This window comes from Phascolarctos cinereus, unplaced genomic scaffold (genome assembly GCF_003287225.1).
Source record: "Phascolarctos cinereus isolate Bilbo 61053 unplaced genomic scaffold, phaCin_HiC Scaffold_726;HRSCAF=1367, whole genome shotgun sequence".
Taxonomy (NCBI): Eukaryota; Metazoa; Chordata; class Mammalia; order Diprotodontia; family Phascolarctidae; genus Phascolarctos; species Phascolarctos cinereus.
Window position 1 is genome coordinate 226,627,325 of NW_027556098.1, and position 18,891 is coordinate 226,646,215.

At 35.6% G+C, this 18,891-nt stretch overlaps 1 protein-coding gene across 2 annotated transcripts in view; it reads left to right on the plus strand.

Annotated features, from left to right (window-relative positions):
• Window positions 1–10,791: 10,791 nt before the first annotated feature.
• FIGN (fidgetin, microtubule severing factor) overlaps window positions 10,792–18,891 on the plus strand; it is a 177,602-nt gene continuing 169,502 nt past the window's right edge. The window contains exons 1-2 of one of the 2 annotated variants that reach the window (XM_078146995.1): window positions 10,792–11,524; window positions 12,269–12,438. Coding sequence is in view for 1 of the 2 variants with exons in the window: in XM_020976924.2 (XP_020832583.1) it covers window positions 12,414–12,438 (25 nt within the window). In the remaining variant the exon portion in view is untranslated. The remainder of the gene's footprint in view (window positions 11,525–12,268; window positions 12,439–18,891) is intronic. The other variant, XM_020976924.2, reaches the window with a different exon arrangement.

Below are 18,891 nucleotides of genomic sequence, written 5' to 3' on the forward strand. Positions count from 1 at the left end.
TACTGCCAAGGAAAATGTGAGGGTTAATTATTAAACAACTTTAGACAAAATTTGAATGCAAAATTTCTCTTAAAATTTAACACAAGAATAAAGAACATGGAAAAGGGAAATAAAGATATTTGTGGTTCATGTTTTTATCTTTACAAAAACTGTTGGAGATGTTTTTCAGTGATCAAAAATGTCAAATTCTTTGCATCAGATTTAGCAGAATAATAAACAACAGGCACTCTATTTCAGTCTTTTCAGTGCAGTTTTCTAGCATGAGTGAATAACTTCAAATCTAATTAGGATGGGAAATTTTGCCTGAATGGTCATCATAACAAGTCTGAAAACTATTGAGCAAATTCCCCGCAATAAGCACTGGAGAGAAATTCAGTTAGGTAGGCAGAGACATAAAGCTGCAGAACTCTTCTGATGCACATGGTCAAAGCTATTTCTCTGCTTCACCACGATTTTAGACTTGACTGTACTATAATGACTGGGGTGTTCTATAATGGCTCAGCCACAGTGAGGTTGATCCCAAAGGCCTACTATTAAAGAGAATCACAATAATGCTTCATGTGAAGATGTGGAAGTTCTTAAGAAAATCCAGAGATTCAGCCGAAAGTCGAAGCACAATGAAGGCATTCACTATTGGGTTGGCCACTGCTCTTGAGCTCATAGTCTGTTGTGTGAGATTGTATTCTTCAGAAATTCCTGACCTTTCTGTTCTAAAGGTGCTGAATTGCTAGTGAAGCAAAGTTCAATGGGCAATTAATAGATATATATTTGCTAGGATGGTTGGGATACCTTTTCTTCAATGGTAGTGAGATATTTCTCTTATGGTCTCTTCAAGGCCATGACTCTGATGAGCTATTATTTACCTTTCCTTTTTTTTTTTGTAGGGGGGAATGGGGTTTGGAGGAAAGGAGAGATTTTTATGTTTTCAGAGAAGTTTTACTTTTAGGACAACTCACAACTGTAAGCAATGTTCTATGTCATATCTTTTGAGACAAGATATCATCACTAATTTCAGGGAATTTTGCAGCAATATAATCAAATGTAAAGAAGTGCTTCTTAACAAACTTAGGAAAATCAAGGATATAGTAGGAAATGGGGAAGATTAATGCACTACTACTATGACTACAACACTAAATTCCATTGATGTGTGTTGATCAGTTGCTTAGGGCTATAGGGTATTATTTTTAAAATAAAATATTTAAAACATTACTTATAAGTGTTTCTTAAAATAAAAAAAACTTCAGAATTTTTCAGTTATTCAATGATTTCAGTATCTCATTTAATAAATAACAAATAGCTAAATACTTCAGTAGAGGAGAAAAAGAATGGTCAAAAAAAATACTGAAGATAATTCTATTGAAGTGAAAAGGCCTACTATTTTCTTTCCTGTTCTGGCAACAAAATTATTTGACACTTTATAAATGGAAGATTAAAGATTTTAGATCTGTACATTAAGACATTACAGAGGTCAAACCTTTTTTTTAATTTTCCAAATTCAACAACTCCCCCAGGTAGTACATTCCTCAGTTTCACTAATCTTTTTGTCCAAAGTTACTACATATAAAATCCAAATCCTCTCTGCTGTCATTCAATTCTATTACCTCATATTTTGTCTTTAATGGAAAGTGAGAAAGAGTGTTGATTTTCATGGCTACAATTTTAATTATCTTCTTTTAGCTTTCTCTTCTCAGGATGAACCAACCTCAATTCCTTATGTCTTTTTTAAAAACTGATTTTCTAGTTCTTGGATTCTTTTCTTTTCTTTTCTTTTTTTTCTTGTCTTTTAGACAATCTAATGTCTCAGAGTAATGCTTAAATTGCAGTACCAATAAAGATCTAATCAATGTTGAGAACAATGGTGGAATTATGAGAGTTTCTGTATTATAGGGTCATGCTCATGTTTGAAATGATAGTATTCCTTTCCTCTGAAACAGATGACATTTATTGAATTGAATTATGAACAATTGGTACATTAATTTAGGGAAAAATAAAGTAAACATGATGATTTCAATAGGTGTATAGCTAGAAGGGACCTTAGGAAGAACCCAGTCCAAGCTCCTTATTCTCTAGATGGGGAAACTGAGACCTAGAAGTGAGAAGCTTGTCCAAAGCCATGAAGGTAATAACTGTAAACAGCACAGAAGGGATTCAAATCCAGGTCTCCCAACCCCAAATTCAATTCTCTCTCTACTGTCAAGTAGAAGGTGAGTGCTAAGTATAATCCTCACTATTTGCTCAAGGGAGAAGTGAAGACTAGGGAGCTTCAGTGACTCACTTGTGAGTTATTGGTCATCCTGTGAATCCTTGGGCAAACAGAGGGAGCACTTGTCTTCTACCTTGTGTTCTTTCCTGTAAGTCTCTGTTTTATTCTAGGATGATATGAGCATGGTACCAAAGTAAAGAATATGAAAATGAAAAATCCTGGTAGCTAGTTATTTTGTTGTAGATACTTCTAAATAGGTTGATTTGACTAATCCATCGATTGGCCGAGATTGATTAAAATCATCTATCTAAAATACTTTTCAAGTTTTTAAATGCTATTGAAATGTCAGCTATTATTATTTCATTGTTATAGGGAACTCTCAAGTGGAGAAACTCCATCTACTTCTTCAACTTCTCTGTAAATCAGAGTCTTAGAGAGTTTCCAAGAGCACTGATATGTTAGATGATTTGCTCAGGGTCACAAAACCAGTATTGCCAGAGAAGAGACTTGAACCCAAATATTCTCAGGCTAGAAGTCATCTCTCTATCTAATATATACCATACTACTTCTCCATATTTTCATGTAACTAAAATTTATGATTATTAAAAATTAAATAAATAAAAAGCATGAAGCTGATTTAGCAAGTAAGTGAGGACTATATTTGTTACTTGCCATCTATTGTAGGTATCTTGGAAAAATACTATGGCAATTACTTATAATTCAATTCAATTCACTTTAAGTCAACAAACATTGATAAAAACACCTAACATGTTTTATTGAACTGACATAGGGAAGAGGATTCAAGGATTATTTAGCTTCTGTCCTAGTGAAGCTTAGTATTTAAAAGAGGATATTACATATTTACAAATTACACACACACAAGTGTATGTACACACATACACACACACAGAGCAAAATATTTTTTAAAATGACCTGTATGAAAAAAAAAAAGATTAGGCTTAAGGGATGAAGGAAGGCTTAATGGAAAAACAAGTATTTGAGTGGGACTTCAAAAGATAAGGAGAATTTTTGAAATTGTGTATGTAAGGGACAAAGGCATACCAGGTTTAGAAAATAGTGTGAATGTAAGCTCTTACTTTGAGTGTGGGACATATATGTGCCACTGTTGCAGCTAAACCATGCACACCTATGAATATCAGCAAAGATACAGGGGCAAGAAAGTGTGAGATTCAAAAGCAGACTGGTGAGTATTTAAATATGGAAAGAGCTTAGAGGAATATATGATGAATCTAGAAAGGTAGGTGTAGAGCCAGAATTTAGAACTCTTTGAATGTAAGACCAAGGAGTTTGAATTTTACTTAATAAGCAATAGACATCTTTTGAAAAGTTTGAACAGAAGAAAAACACAATTTCATCTATACATAATTTAATTCACCAAACATTTCTTGAGTACTTACTTATGTGCCCACGTGCTACAATACCTTTGAATAAAGGAAATTATGGCTAGCTAGGTGTTGCAGTGGATCGAGGGTCAAGACTGAAGTAAGGAAGACTCATCTTCCTGAGTTCAAATATGGCCTCAGACATTTACTAGTTGTGTGACCCTAAGCAAGTCACTTAGCTCTGTTTGCCTCAGTTTCCTCATCTGTAAAATGAACTGGAGGAGGACATGGCAAACCACTCCAGTATCTTTGCCAAGAAAATGTCAAATGGGATCACAAAGTCAGACACAACTGAAAAATGACTGAACAAAATGAAGGGAATGATACTATGGTTTCAGCAACAAGCATTACTGGAATATGGGAATTATGATAATTGCATGAATATGAATATAGGAATTATAATGGGATTAGAATTGAGGAAATAAATATCTGGCAGCTTGTAAACAGACATCTTTTTATATGATTTCATATGGATGTGCACCTATGCTAATCAGAGATTATGGCTAAGGTTGTTGTATATTTCTATGCATACCATGTTTTTGTTTGTTTGTTTGTTTTGTGGAATTTTTTTGGTCATTCTTCATATCTCTTGGTCTCTGTAGACTAGAGTAGCAAAAAAGTAGGCTTCTGAGTGATAATATTCTAGTCAACAGCACACCAGGTCAGTAGATAACTGTGGCTTGGCAGGGGTCCAAATCGAGGGATTCTTCATGGATTCTGCATGTCTTCACCAATGGTGATGACTGTGAAGTATGGCAGGAGAGATGTTTTATCTGAGGGAGGTGGAGCAAAGAAAGAACAGGGAAAGAGGACAGGATGGACAGGAAGAAAAAGGGAAAGAGAAGGCTAGACAGAAAAGATCCTGAAAATGGCTCTTTGAAAAAGCAGTGTTTATTGTTCGAAGAAGGTGAATTTTATTTTTTATCTTTTGAATGTAAAAACCTACATGGTTTGTGGCCTTAAGGACAGAATTGTAGGAACAATGCTCTTCCTGTACTCCATTAAGGCTGAGATTAAAGTCCCTCCTGATAAACTGAACATTTCTTTAAAAGTGACCAGAAGCAAACAGTGTCTGTTTGCTGCTACTTTATTACAAAGATACCACTGAGAATAGCTAAGAATATACTATTTGATCTTTAACAGGTTGGCCAAATGATTGCAGTTGGCTCCAGTACATGGGATGCTTTCTGCAAATTATTGTTTCTGGTTATAAACCTTTATAATGTCTCAGAATGAATTATGTATGTATTTCATGTTTTCTTTTCTCTTATCAGCCTTGATGTTCTCATTTCAAGTTTCACCCTAGCCTCCTAATAATGCAATATTGAGGCCATTCAGACACTAATTATGCCTCCATGGCTTTTTTGAAATGACTAAATCAGCATCAGTTCTATAATTATCATTAGCAAGTTTGTATCAGTGGTTCACATCACATGGAAAGCTTAACTTAAATGATTTATGAATATATTCATCCATAACATTAAATATGCCATACATTCTATATGTGTATGTGTATCCATATTGCTACATATAATAGAATTACTATATTACATGACATACATTTCCAGTGTAATATTAAAAATATTTTTCCATACTTAGAAATGTAAGATATATCATGATACCCAAGACTGCTTTACAGCAAAGCCTTAGGAGTTGAACAGTAGAAGGGATAGGCAACTATTACTAACACTTAAGGCTAGTCCTCAGACCTTATGGCTTCCTAATTTTCATGATGTTCATATAGGAGTCTGGCAAAGATGATTGACGGCAAGAGGTATCCAAATGCAATTCCTCTGTATTTTCATTGTTTCTATTCTTGAATTATTGATGTTGCCAGTAGTCATTTGTCATGAAAACAAATCAAGATACATATTTTAAGCACTTACTTGAATACTATGCTTTCATATGTTTAAAAATGTTTATAGTACATTGTTCTAATAATTTTCTAAAAAGGCAGACTAATGAAGAAAATAATGGCAGTAAACAGTGCAACACCTATTATAATCTTAATTCCGTGGATTCAGTAATAAATACTCTGTGAGAAAAATATTTGAGAAAGAACTGCCACTGAAAAGAAGCTGTGATATTTCTTTGTATCACTTAGCAGGGAAAAAAATCACCTTCTGCCAGGAAAACCTCATAAGAATGTCTGAGTATGGGTTTCTTTCATAGTGGTGGAACACATCAAAAAACGAAGCTATTGTACTTCCCAGTGACAATCTTTTTTTTTTAAATTTTCACACCCCCTAATACCAGATCCTTGTTTTGTACAAAAAACTTGTGCCAGGCTGTAGTATTTTATGACCTACATTATTACCCTCTGGGTAGCGAAATGATGGTGCCAAACTAATTATTGCTTTGTCTAATTTTAAATCCAGGTCTACAGAGATTAACAGCTTGCACATTAATTCAAAGCACCAACAGCCCACCTAACATAATACAGCTTTAAATGAATTTTAAAACCATGTTTGGAAAACTTTAACATACTTTAAATGAAGGAAATGTGCATCTATTTTTGACACAATATATAAAAACTTAAATGCACTTCACCTATCTTGGTTACTCAAACACACTCCAGGGAGGAACTTTTCTCATCTTCAGGCATTACTTCTCTCGAAAATGAAACACCTGCTAGGCTAAAAGCACAGTCTGTGTAAAACTAATTGTGAAGGAGGAGGGGGAAATGAAATAATGAGTGGAAGGACTACTTTCAGCCTTACAAACAATAGTAAGGTGATTCTTTAACTGTAATTTATCTTCCTGTTCAGCATCTTCTATGCTAAATGAATGCCTTCAGCATACTGGGATTTTAGGATATTAGGTATTGAGCATACCATACTCATGAACTAATGCAAATAAATTATTAATGTTGTCATCTATGGAATCTTCCATTCAGTAGTAATGCTAGGAAGCTCATCATCAAATTATCTGAGGAGTACCAAGACATCTAACCTACCATAGAGTTTTTAAAAACTGGGAACAGGCAAAAAGAAAAAGAAATCAGAGTTTTAAGTATATTTTCCCTTCAAAAAGAGTGAAAACAGGGTTAATTATTATATGCAATTTAATGTAAAATATTTCAACATACCTGTATAATTATCCCAAGCAAAGGTGTTATAGGTAACTAGGGATTTTGTAGTTTGTCTCTGGAATGATTGAAGAGACCATAAAAATTATCTTTATCATCCTAATTCTGTCATGTAATATTATTCAGTTGTATAATTATGTCCTTATAGCCAAGGTCTTGTATCTTTTTTTATAATTAATATTTTTAGTGCATGACATATTAAAAGGCTATTTACAATTAAGTAGACTCATGCATAATTGTCTCTAGAACAGAAGTACAAATGATGATGCTTAAAAGTAGCAATTTTATGGAAACTTATAAAGAGATTTTTTTGTGTCACTAATTTGCATTAAGTACCACCTTGACTTTTGTGTTCAATATGAAAAAAAAAAGTCTGGGATTTGAATCTTTTGGTAATCATTTGGTAACCTTGTATTTTGGCCCAATTAGTTGGACTTTCATTACACATGCTGCTCTTCAGTTTGAAGCTACTGAAAATCTTCAGGTAAATAAGTTCAATTGTACTTGGTATTTCCAGAGGGAGAAAACGATCCATTATTCAAGACAGGCTTGTAGATATATACTAATAATCTACTAGTCTGCTAACATGTCTCCTCAACTCATCTCTTGTATCTTCTTCTACCAAATAGTTATTAGCTCTTCTCACCCTACCCCACTCCCTACCCCTCACAATTGAGCACTGTATAACTCTGTTGCTTGACTGGCATAAATCATTACTAGCCTGAAATAGTATGTGAGTGGCCATCTGCAAGGCTACATTCAGTATCACCTTGCTTTTCTCCTTATCCTTCATATATTCTTATACTGATGAGATTGAATGTAAGAAAGCAGATTTCCTTCTCTCTAAATTACATTGCTTCCTCCCCCCCACCCCCAAAGATATTGAAGGGAACAAAGAGTTCTTTTTTTTTTTTTTGCTTTTGTTTCTTCTAAATTAGAGTCCACTGCATGCTGGAAGTACCTTTTATTTTAAATACTTTTATCAAGGCCGTGTCTATATGATGGCAGAACAGCTGGTCTAGTTGGTCAATTCAGTGAGAGAAAAAAAGTCTGTCAAAATCAGTTCTTTGACCAAATTGACTATTTCATTGGATTGGCTGGTCAATTTGGTTAAAAGGGTCAGTCTGTTACATCCATGTAGGTATAATCTAGGTCTCGTAAAAGTGAATAACTAAAGTTTCTGTTAGAACCAGAAATGTTTAATTTGTTATAAAAAGCATTAGAAATTCATGCCAATGGATTGATAATGCCTGTTAAAATATGACATCATATTTTGGACATCATATGTCCAAGCATTGTCATTAAAGGTAGCTCTGTCAGAGCAATAAAAAAAATAAACATTGTGCTAATTTCATAATAAAAGCAATTGATCTCTGTGAAGAAGAAAGTTGTTATGTCTCCCGTTACTGAAAAAAAAATGTTTGAGAAAATAGCACTTAGCAAAGTGCCTAGCACATAGTAAGCGCTTAAATGCTGGTTGACTTAGTAACTAGCTAGCTTTTTATTCAGAACCTCTCAACCCTCAATACTGAAAAAAGCAGTAATTCTATTTATGAAATAATATTGAACAAATCCTGGTGTGGCTTATTTCATCTTGATATCCCACAATATATCCAATTAAAGAATTCTTGTCTAGAGGTATAAATTTTTAAGCAATTTTAGAACTCCATGCAAATAGATGAAGTGTCCTTTTAGATAGCTTTCCTTTGATCGAAGTCAATTACATTAATGTGCATGTTAAATGAGTTTTTTGTGTATGTGGTTGTGTTATATATTATTTTGTATATCTGGATGTATACTTCAAATGAACATACAATATATACATATAATATGGATGAAATAATGATAATATGCATATAATATGAATGGAAAAAAGTTGCTAAATGTACAATATTCTATGGCATAATATAACATGGCATAAAATACAATAGATTTGTCGATTTTGTTTTAGTTTGCCGGATAAAATATTTGTTAAATCATTATAATGTTTTGTCTTAGATCTGACAGTATATTATATTGACTTTTTATTCTTACTCAACATTTTGATTATCATAAGAAACTGCAAATAAATACTAAGAATTACCTGTTGAAGACCTGATCATCTCTGGTCTCTCACTAAATAAAGACAAAGATCAACGTGTTTAAATTGAAAAGGGCATCTTTCATTCATTCCTGTTGAACAAGAATAACTTCTGAGTGTCATCAGTAAAATGGGTGATAACTTGCTAAAAGTATTAATTTCTGCTTATAGTTTTCGCATCCCTGTGTACTCATGTGAGCCAACAGATATCCAACAACAATTTCTTTTATGCTATTATTTAAATAAATATATACATTATCAAATATATTTTGCAAAATATCACAAAAGGAGGTTCAATGCTCCACCTCCCCTTAGACTAAAAGTTCTTTTGTTTTATTTCTAAGTTAACCGAAAGAAATTCGTGGAAAGGTTAGAATCCACTTTAAATAGAAATCTCATTCCTAACAATTCCTTGGTAATACCCCGAATAGTTTATTTCACTTTCATGTGCCCTCTATTTAATTAGCATTTATTTTATTTCCCCTTCTGATCTAGACAAGTCCATCAACCAGTGGTATGAAACGTAACAATTGAACACAATGTCAAAGCTACTACATTTTAAACAGGCAGTATTTTTACATCTCGAAAGATACATTTTTGCCTTTACTTTAGGAACTTTAGAAAAGAAACTGGAAAATGTTAACATCCCAGTGCTGAATTTTCAGTCCTAAACAAGTGCATTTTAACTCCAGCCTTTAAGGGTAACATAACTTCCAGTTTGATTGACTCCTGATCAGCCCTGCAATTCACCTTCTTCATTCTTGGCCGGGCTCAAATATAGAGAAGTGGATGATGTCTACCAGGCCAAAGTATAAACTAGTCATTTATCTACTAAAGTCATATTTAATGAAAAGGAAGAGATATTATTGCTCAGCTAGCTCTCTTTCTCATTACAATTCCTAAAGAACTTTTTGCTGGGCACATTATCTCGTAGACATCATGATCAAATGTTATTGTTTGCTTTATTATCTCAGTTGGATGGTTGGCTACTCTAGAATGAAATAGGTTGAAGGCAATACTCGCAGCCTAGAAGTGTGAATGAGGTTCCCATTCAAATGATCACGATTGTTTGGGGGTGGGGCGGGGTGATTAGTAAGCCAACTAAGCTTACACTGCATAGTAAGCGTCTGGATGCAGCACATTTACATCTAACAAGAGACCCCAGAAAACGTGTGTGTGTTTCTTAAACCTTATGTTCGGAACAAAAGGCTATCTCAGCAACAGACAATCAGCGCTGCAACTGCTCGCTGGGATGCGAGCAACACACAGAACTGCATATTTCACTCCCCCCACCCTTCCACTCCCGCCCAGCTCCCGGCACCACAAAGCCTCAACCCTCTTCCCACTCCAGGGTCCCCAGACTGCTACATAGTGGGGGGAGGGGTCGGGAAAGCAGCCTGTGCAGGCGGCTCACCCGCCTGGATTGGGGGCCCCTGGCACTTGCTTTCCACAGCCAAAGCCGCCTGGGGGAGATAGGGAGGAGAGACACCGAGGACCGCACACCTAGTCACTTGTTTTATTTATTCATTTTGGGGACTGGGGGTGTGGTGGGGGAGCGGTAAAGGGCCTGAGTAGACTAATTCTTTATCCCCCCTGAAGTTATTTCTTCTCTGAAGCCTGAGTCATTTGTTTTCTGATTGGTGTTGGGAGCTTGGGACAAGGCGTGGGTGGGGACCTAGGTTCCCCGGCCCAGGCGAGGTCTTCTCAGGTCTATGGGGGAAGGATTAAGATGAGCAGTGGCGGGGGGAAAGGAGGACGGTGGAGTGGGAGTGAGTGAGTGTGTGTGTTTGTGTGTGTGCTTGTGTAAGGGGGTAGAGGGCAATCTGGTCACAGCTGTTGGTACAGGGATATGGAGAAGACACTGTCCCTGTGTCCCTGCCGCAGGGAGGGTGGGGGTGTGGGTTCAGGACAGCCACTGCTGCTGCCTGGGGAGTTGGAGGCACCCGTGTGGCCCAAGAGGGGAAAGCTGGGGGACCTTTGACCAACGGGGTTGGGACGGCGGCATTGGAGGGAAAGAGAGGATGATCCCCTCCCCAAGGTATTTCCCTCATTCACTGGGATGCCTGGGGACTGAAAGGAGGGAAGAGAGAGAAGCAGAAAAAACGATTCGATTCCCCGCCCGCTTAATCATGACCTCCTGGCCACCTCCAGGCAGCGTTTGCACGTTCCTGTGCTGCCGCAGCAGCCCCAGCCATGTAACATGACCCGTGCAGCCAGGGCCCTGTGCAGCTCAGCCATTGAGCTCTCCCTGCACATGAATCTCTTGCGTGTCTCTCCCTCTCTCTCCCTCCTCCTCTTTCTCCCCCTCTCTCTGTTGGCTCTCCTCTGTCTCCCTCTCTCTCTCCACTGCCTCTGTCTCTTCTGCCTGTCTCTCCCTTTCTCTCTTTTCTCAGCACTGCCCCGCTGTCTCGTCTGGCTCTCCTCTCTCCCTCTTCTCAGCCTCTCTCGATCTCTTTCTCCCTCTCTCTCTCCTTTGAAAACTGATCTTTGGCTCTTAGTGTGAAAGTGATTTGAATTTGGCTCGGCGGCGCTCTGCGCCTGCGCCCAGCCTCTGGCATGCTGGCTCTTTCCAAGCAGCTGTTTTGGGTTTGAAATTCCAACATGGCAGAGGCTGCAGTCAGTCTTCCCTTCAAAAACTTGGAATGATTTCAAATCATAGGCACCTTCACTTAACCCGAGCTCCCATTCATCAGCAAACACATCGGATCGATGCTACTCTAACCTATCGGGTTCTTGAACCACACATTCAGGTAAGACCATGTTTGTAGTTTCTTACTATCTGTTAAAAAAATTTTTTTAATCTAAATATATCCGAGACCTGCAATAAAAAGAGACCGGCGACTTGTACTGTAAATATTTAATTTAACTTGCAATCGTTTATATTAAATACGCCAACCCACTGTCTAATCGTATGTAGAAAGTAGCACTAAAACATTGTAATGCATATTTTTTTGCTGCTTAATCTTTGCTAACAATAGTATGAGATTAAGAGTTCGAGATTGCAAGATTCCCGGTTTCCTCTTAATTGGATTTACTTATTCTTTCCTTTACTTAAAAAATAAGAAAGTGGACGTACAGGGTGGGGCTAGACTTTCTTCGGGAACTAACTTCTAAGTAAATAAGAAGTGTAAATAAGAATCTTGGAGAAAAAAAAAAGTTGAGGTTAAATTACAATCCCTTAGCTGGGGGGGACGGGAAAATGTCAGAGGATCTGTTGCAGTAAAATGTAAGCACATCATCTTGGAGGGGGTACAGCGTGGTGGGCGTATTGTTGGCTGGGAACGGGAGAGAAAGATGTATAATTTAATGGTATATACAATCCACTGATCCTATTACTATCCTCCCTGGAGCTCTTGTTAGTTTCAATGGGAGTGAGTGAAATTGACATGGACTTGCATTCCTGGTCATGTGCTTTTTTTCCTTTCTTTCTTCTCTTGTGATCTGAGATCCCCTTTTTGTTGATGTTGCTTTCCCACTTAATTATATGCATGTAGGTTAAATGAATACCTGACGAAAGGGCCCACGTTTCAAGGCAGTGACATTTGATAGCTGAGAGGAAAAGTGGCTTTAATGAAAAGCAACCTTTGGAATTCCTGCTTGTGAGAAATCCAATTCAGCTTTTTGTGCTGCCAGCAAGAAATGATCAGTAGCACCAGTGTTTATGGTATGTCAGTTTTGGGATCTACTTCCTTTGCATCTAAATAGGAAAGACAAATGAAATAGCATGATAAAACTAGTGAGCATTTTGCATGTAAAACATATGCTCAAAATAAATAATTTATATTTTTATGTCTTAATTTATTACGATGTTTTTTTATTTTGCTTTCATTTGGCCATTTCAGCTTTTGATTACTTATGTCCACTTCTATTGATTTTAGCCGTAATCTCAAAGTTGCATGTTACTAGTAATGCACTATAAACACTACTAAACTCAAATGGTATGTAAATGAACCAAACTCAGAAACTTGGGGGAGGGGAGATAGAGAAATACGGTTACTAATGAACAAATATATGTATGTATGTGTGTACACTCAAATATAACTTATTGTCTTTTTGAAACTTGATGTTATTGACTTTGTAGATGATTTCATTCTATGGGATAATCGGTTCTGAATGTGTGTTCAGTACTGAGTGTGTGGAAGGGATACGGTTTGCATGTAAACAAAAATACATTTTGACCGATTAACATCTTTAATGACTAATGATGAGCAAAGTGATATTTTTCTTGTGTTGTACTTGTCTTCCTGTCAATGCTTTTTACTTTGAACATGTGACAATTAAATAGGCACAGAATTGACTTTATTTTAAATATCTCATTCCTCTTTCGCTACCAAAAAAAAAAAAGGTCAGATAAAACGGAGCGAGGGGGACTTCAATAGCACTCTTTGCAAAACACAATGTACACTTTCAGATCTCCAAGTAAGACTGAGTGGACAACAACAACAAAAGATATTGAAGTATTTTGCATAACCAAAGGATATGTTCACTTTCAACCACTGTTGTTGCCACCACTTCTCCCATCTCCTCACAGCCTCTACCTCCCTTCCAGTTCCCCATCCACACCTAAAAAAGAAAAGAAATAAGGATGGGGCAAAGCTGCTAGGGGTCTGGAGTGCGGTCCTGGTCACTGCTCTCACCACGCAAATGTGAATGCAAGGAAGGGGGAAGGATTCAAAGAGCAGCGGCGCAAGCCGTGCTCTTCCAGTTTGACTCTCTATAGGTGACCATATAGCTAAACAGACGCGCAGACCTCCTATACAATAGGAACAATTTGATTGAATTTTGCATTTGGAACTTGTTGACTTTGAAGCGATCAATAAGACGACTGTTTATTTTAAATGCACATAATTTGCCCTGAGAAATGTTTTAAGGAGGGGAGAGCACAGCTTTTTCTCCCGGAGCTGTTGGAGCGAATGAGATTGCCAGATGGGAGATTTCCCTCTGTGATGTTAAAGCTGTAATATATATTCAGAGCAGATTGGGCTGCTGCTTGTGATGAGGAGGATATTACATTTATAAATTTTAAATCGGAGATTGGACAATGTGCTGAGAGCTGAAATTGGATGGTTTGGCTGTTCACCGTATTGATAGTTAAATGTGATTTCCGGGTAGTTGTAATAATGATCATTACAATAATATATAAAGAACATGTTGGGGTTAGGCCATCATATAATCCATGTCACTTAGCTGCAGATTCAAATATGCATTTCCCTCGAATTTCTGCTTACTACTAAAGCGCAGCCAAGTTTATATCTGCATGTGTTTCAATGACCACTATACAGATGATCATCACTTAGGATTTATATAATCAGCTACTAGCATTCTGGGAAAGTCCATAATATAGAGACAAAACAGCAATTCCATTACTTTTCTTTCATTTTTAATTGGATTTTATTTTATTTTATGTTTTTTTTTTTTAGTTTGTGTTTGGTTTAGAAACGTGGCCTAAATCAACCAGAGCCACAAACCTAAAAGACTGGAAAGTGGGAAAGTCCTTATTCTCTAGCAGCTCTGCTGTTGCAAATTAAAAGTGTGTTGTGGTCAGGAAATGAAAGCTACAATGTCTCTTTTGAACAAGTCGTTTATCAAGAGAAACATCTATCAGGCAGCGACTTGTCACATTGATCCTCTAAAAGTTAGGTCCGAGGTGGAAACTGCTTTGATGTTTTTTGATCCTAAATTTATAAAAACTGAAAAAGCAAGAAAGGACCAGACCAGTAGAAATCTTTAAAAAGAAAGGAAGGAAGAAAACTATTTTTAAGAACCTGCAAGAACTATTTATTAGCACTTTATTGTGTGAAAAAAATATTTAAGATGTAGCAGTTAGAGTGCAGGAGTGATCCCACTATGTAGGAACTGAAGCTTACTTTTAATAAACCTAGTAGATACCTAGTGTCATTAAGTAGGTTTTCTGCTTAAAGTTGTGCACAGCAACTTTCACGTGATTCTTAAATTATCTTGAGCTATTTTGGAATAGTATGCTTTCAGTAATTCGAGTTTACATTCTTCCCATTTCCTTTTCCCTCTTTCTTTAATTCCCATATGTTAATTACTATCTCAGTTATATTAATGACAAGTATGATGTATTTCAGAGGGGAATATGTTCTCCACTGTATAGCTTATATTTGAGTGTCCTTTAGTACATCCATCTTTATTTGTATAATAAAGGAAGAGTTTTGCCACATTTAAGCCATTAAGATTGCTTGTTCTTTGCCACTTTAAATTGAGTATACTTGTCAGATTAATCATGGTATGCACTTTTTAAGTATGAAATAGTTGCATGTACTGTTTCAACTTTTTTTCCAAATTGTTCCTAAAAAACTCAAGTTATGAAAACATTTTGTTGAAGAGTTTAAAGGCTCCTGCTCTGTTTTTTAGCTAAGATATTAGTGAAGCTCTTGGTAGAATTAGCTTTTGGACGTTTTCTCCTTGAAATAAATGGCACTGGAGTTCACACTGCTGATAGCTACTTGTTATTACATCTAGATATCTCTGCAGCCAGGCAAAAAAGAGCATGGTGGGAGTTTTGGTGGGGGGACTACTTGCTAATTAATCATGTCTAAAATGAAAGAACCATAGCATCTATATGTAAGTGGTATTTGTATGAGTTGACTTTCAATCTTCCCTTCTCATGGGATAAAGGCTCTCATTTGGATTATTAGTGTATTTTTTTTAAATAGAGTATGTTTTCATCCTTCTATTACCACCCAAGATTCTTAATTCTGTACTTGATCTCTCTGTATGTGTGTATGCACATTTTTTACCTTTAGTAATACTTAAGTCTAACATACAGGCACTCAAATTTTAAGTATGTTCAGAAACTTTCCCTTCATATGGTAATTTTCCCTTTCACATAAACAAGAAATTAGATTTTTATTCATGTTTTAAAGTAAGCGGGCATTTAAGGAATATTTCTATAAGCAGACACTCCTGTTGTGTGCCCTTTTATATGAAGAGACCATCAATAGCTCACTTTTAGCTTATATAGCTATATAATGAACTGAAAAGGGAAAAAAAGGGAAGTGAATATAGATAACACTTCCAAGAATTTGTAGTCATTTGGCATTGTTCAAATCAGTATTTCTGAAGTAGTTAAACATTTTAGTAATGTGAAAAGACAAATGAATAACATTGTGAAAGCTGAATTATTTGACTTTGGGGTTTTAGCTGGCAGTTTTTAGAATTTCTCAACCTAATCTTGCCTGAGTATAGAGGAAGATATCTAACCTTGGCTAACATGCTCTATATTTCTGAATTATCATCTTATTGTAAAGCGTGCTGAGTTGGGGTTTCCCTGTATATATTTTGAATGTTCATATTCATTGAATGATGAGTCTGTTCTATGAAGTTAATCACTTTTAATGGTACAAAATCAAGAAGACAGCTCTGTGTATTTGAACAATTGTATGTCATGTTGTTTGAAGCATTCTAGTCTGTACCTGCATCCCTGGCTCTAATAGAAAATTTTGGCGCTTTGCCTCTGATCAATATATCTCTTAAGAGAACAAACTTCACATAATACTTTCATAAAGTGCCAGATTTATTGATGTAGAGTTGATAAATTTAATTACCAGGATTTTGCATTGATTTATTGATTTTGTGATTGGGAGAAATTGTTCTGCAGACATTTATGTGAAGTATTGAAGCATGCTGCTAATCGATAAGACTTGATTAATCAGCACATCTCTTGTTTTGTTTTGTTGCTCTCCCCCAACTCAACTAAGTTGCTGTTAGACCAACCTCGACAAATGATACACAGAAAATAGTGCAATAATTTTCTGATAAGACAGTTTTATTCTGGTGCCACTTTTCCTTATTACTTTTTGAATGGATCCTAGGAAGGGTTGTAAATCTCCATGAAAATTGTGTTAAAATTATTCTGACTTGTTAGGCACCACTATTTGACAGATTGAAATTCCTAAGATTATCTAGTGTTTTAACTACAAAACTAACTAACTAAATAAATAAATAACCACAATATTTCAGCAAGGACAATTTAGCAACAGCAAGTGTAATTAATTTTTAAGGTTGATTAAAAGATAATAACTAAAATGTCTCTTATGTAAAAGAAGTTTTTATAGTTTGATTTTTTAAAGACATATTTGTTATTTCTGTTTAAAAAGGCTTATCATTGACTATTTGGGATAGAAGTTTTAGGCATTAAGTGTCAGCTGTTGCAAAATGATTTCTGATTATTATTGATGTTATCAAGTGTCCCAACTTTCCTTATTGGAAAGTATAGTTTGGATTGAAATAGAATTTTGATTGTTAAAATAAAGGGTACCTATGGATAGGGTCTGAATAAACTTTGCAAGTAAATAAGTTTCAGGCAAATTGATAGCAGGGTGGATATGGTGCATCCTTGGAGCAATACTACATTTGAATGAATGCTTTTCCTCAGTATGAATGCATTCTATACTAATATACCTGTTGACATTTGTGGGACTAAGGATAGATAAAATGGAAAAGGCAGTGAATAAGGGATGTAACAACCATTGCAAATGCTTATGATGTTTACACAATTTTATTTGATGCATATCATCACTTTGCCTTATTGTCGATATGTTGATGAAGTTGATTAACATTATACTATGGTAAAATTACAATAACACCATGCTTGGCAACATTAAACTCTCATGAGATTTTAATTCAGCTGGATTTACTTTATAGATCTGACACGTTTGGTAATATCATTAGAGAAAGGATTAGCTATCTTTATACTTAATGTAACTTTCACATGATAGTTCTCTAGTGCATGCAAACCTTCCTTAAAATAATACAACAGAATAATGGGGTACATTTTATAAGGTAGAAAACATTAGGTGAAAAGTTTTTATTTTACTCATTGCTACCATGTTACAGGAATAAGCCAACATATTTCCATCCAATGGCTTAGTTGGCTAGAGTGACTTTAAAAATTCTTTTCTTTTCTTCCTTCCTTCCTTCCTTTTTTTTTTAAGCCAGGAGCAATTGCTTCTAGTGGATACATTATATGCATGTTTATTCAAATGACTATAGGATTCTACTGAAATCACTGCTAATGACTAATGTTTCTCTTAAAAATTCACAGCTTTGGTAGAATTCACAATGGTATGCTTTAAAAAAAATATTTCAGCAACATAATGTCTGAAATGTCTTAGTTGTCTTAACATGGTAGTACTGTCTTCGATACCCACTTTCCTCAGAATTTGTACCTCTTCTAGAATATTTGTGATATTCTAGTTGGGGACATTTTTAGGAAAAAAAGGTAACATCTTTTTATTTAAAAATATTATTTTTCTCTGGTTCAGAAAATTTTCACAAACTAGATGCATTTTTTAATGAATGTAAACAACAGCAATTTTTTTCCCAGAAATTAGTATTCTGTGCTTATTTTGGTGATTGAATTTTCTTTTTGGGGGGGCATTAAAATTCAAAATGGCTAGGCCTGGTAGTCTTGTACCGCATGAATTAGTGGCTACATTTTGTTTTACTAACCTTCTTATTATCCATCTGTTATTAACCACCATCTTTTAAAATGTTATTGTGTTAATTATGAGCATTTATTATATGTCAACTCTGTGCGAGACATTACGCTAGGTGTCATGTTTAGTCTTTGGGATGGCTACAGTCATCTCATGTGCCTCTGTCCCATATATAATAATTGGAAGTTGAGCAAGAATATCCATGGTAAAATAGACCATTAGGGCTCCTGGACTATTTCCATATTTGTAAAGTGACAACTAAGGTATTTGTTTTCCCTAAAGTTATTCCTTCCTGGTGTTTTCTGAACTGTCAGGTGAATTTTTGTTCAAGTATTGCTTTGAGTAAGTAGCATTTTCTTCAGCTATTTTTTTTTTGATTGCAGCTATATAACTAAAAGCCATAATATACACATATATGTATGGTGAAAGAAAAGCAAATATTTCAGTGATGATGTCTTGTAATTCAGTAGAGACACTTCTCTTATTTTCCACCTGTCACATCCCCCTACATATACACCACTTCATCATTGGTGTATATAATTCATGCTAAAATACATATCTTTCATCTGAAAAAAAAACCCTAGCCATTCTTTTATGTTATTGAATGACAGTAAAGGAGAAGAACAGGGGAAAACAAAAAAAAAATAATTACT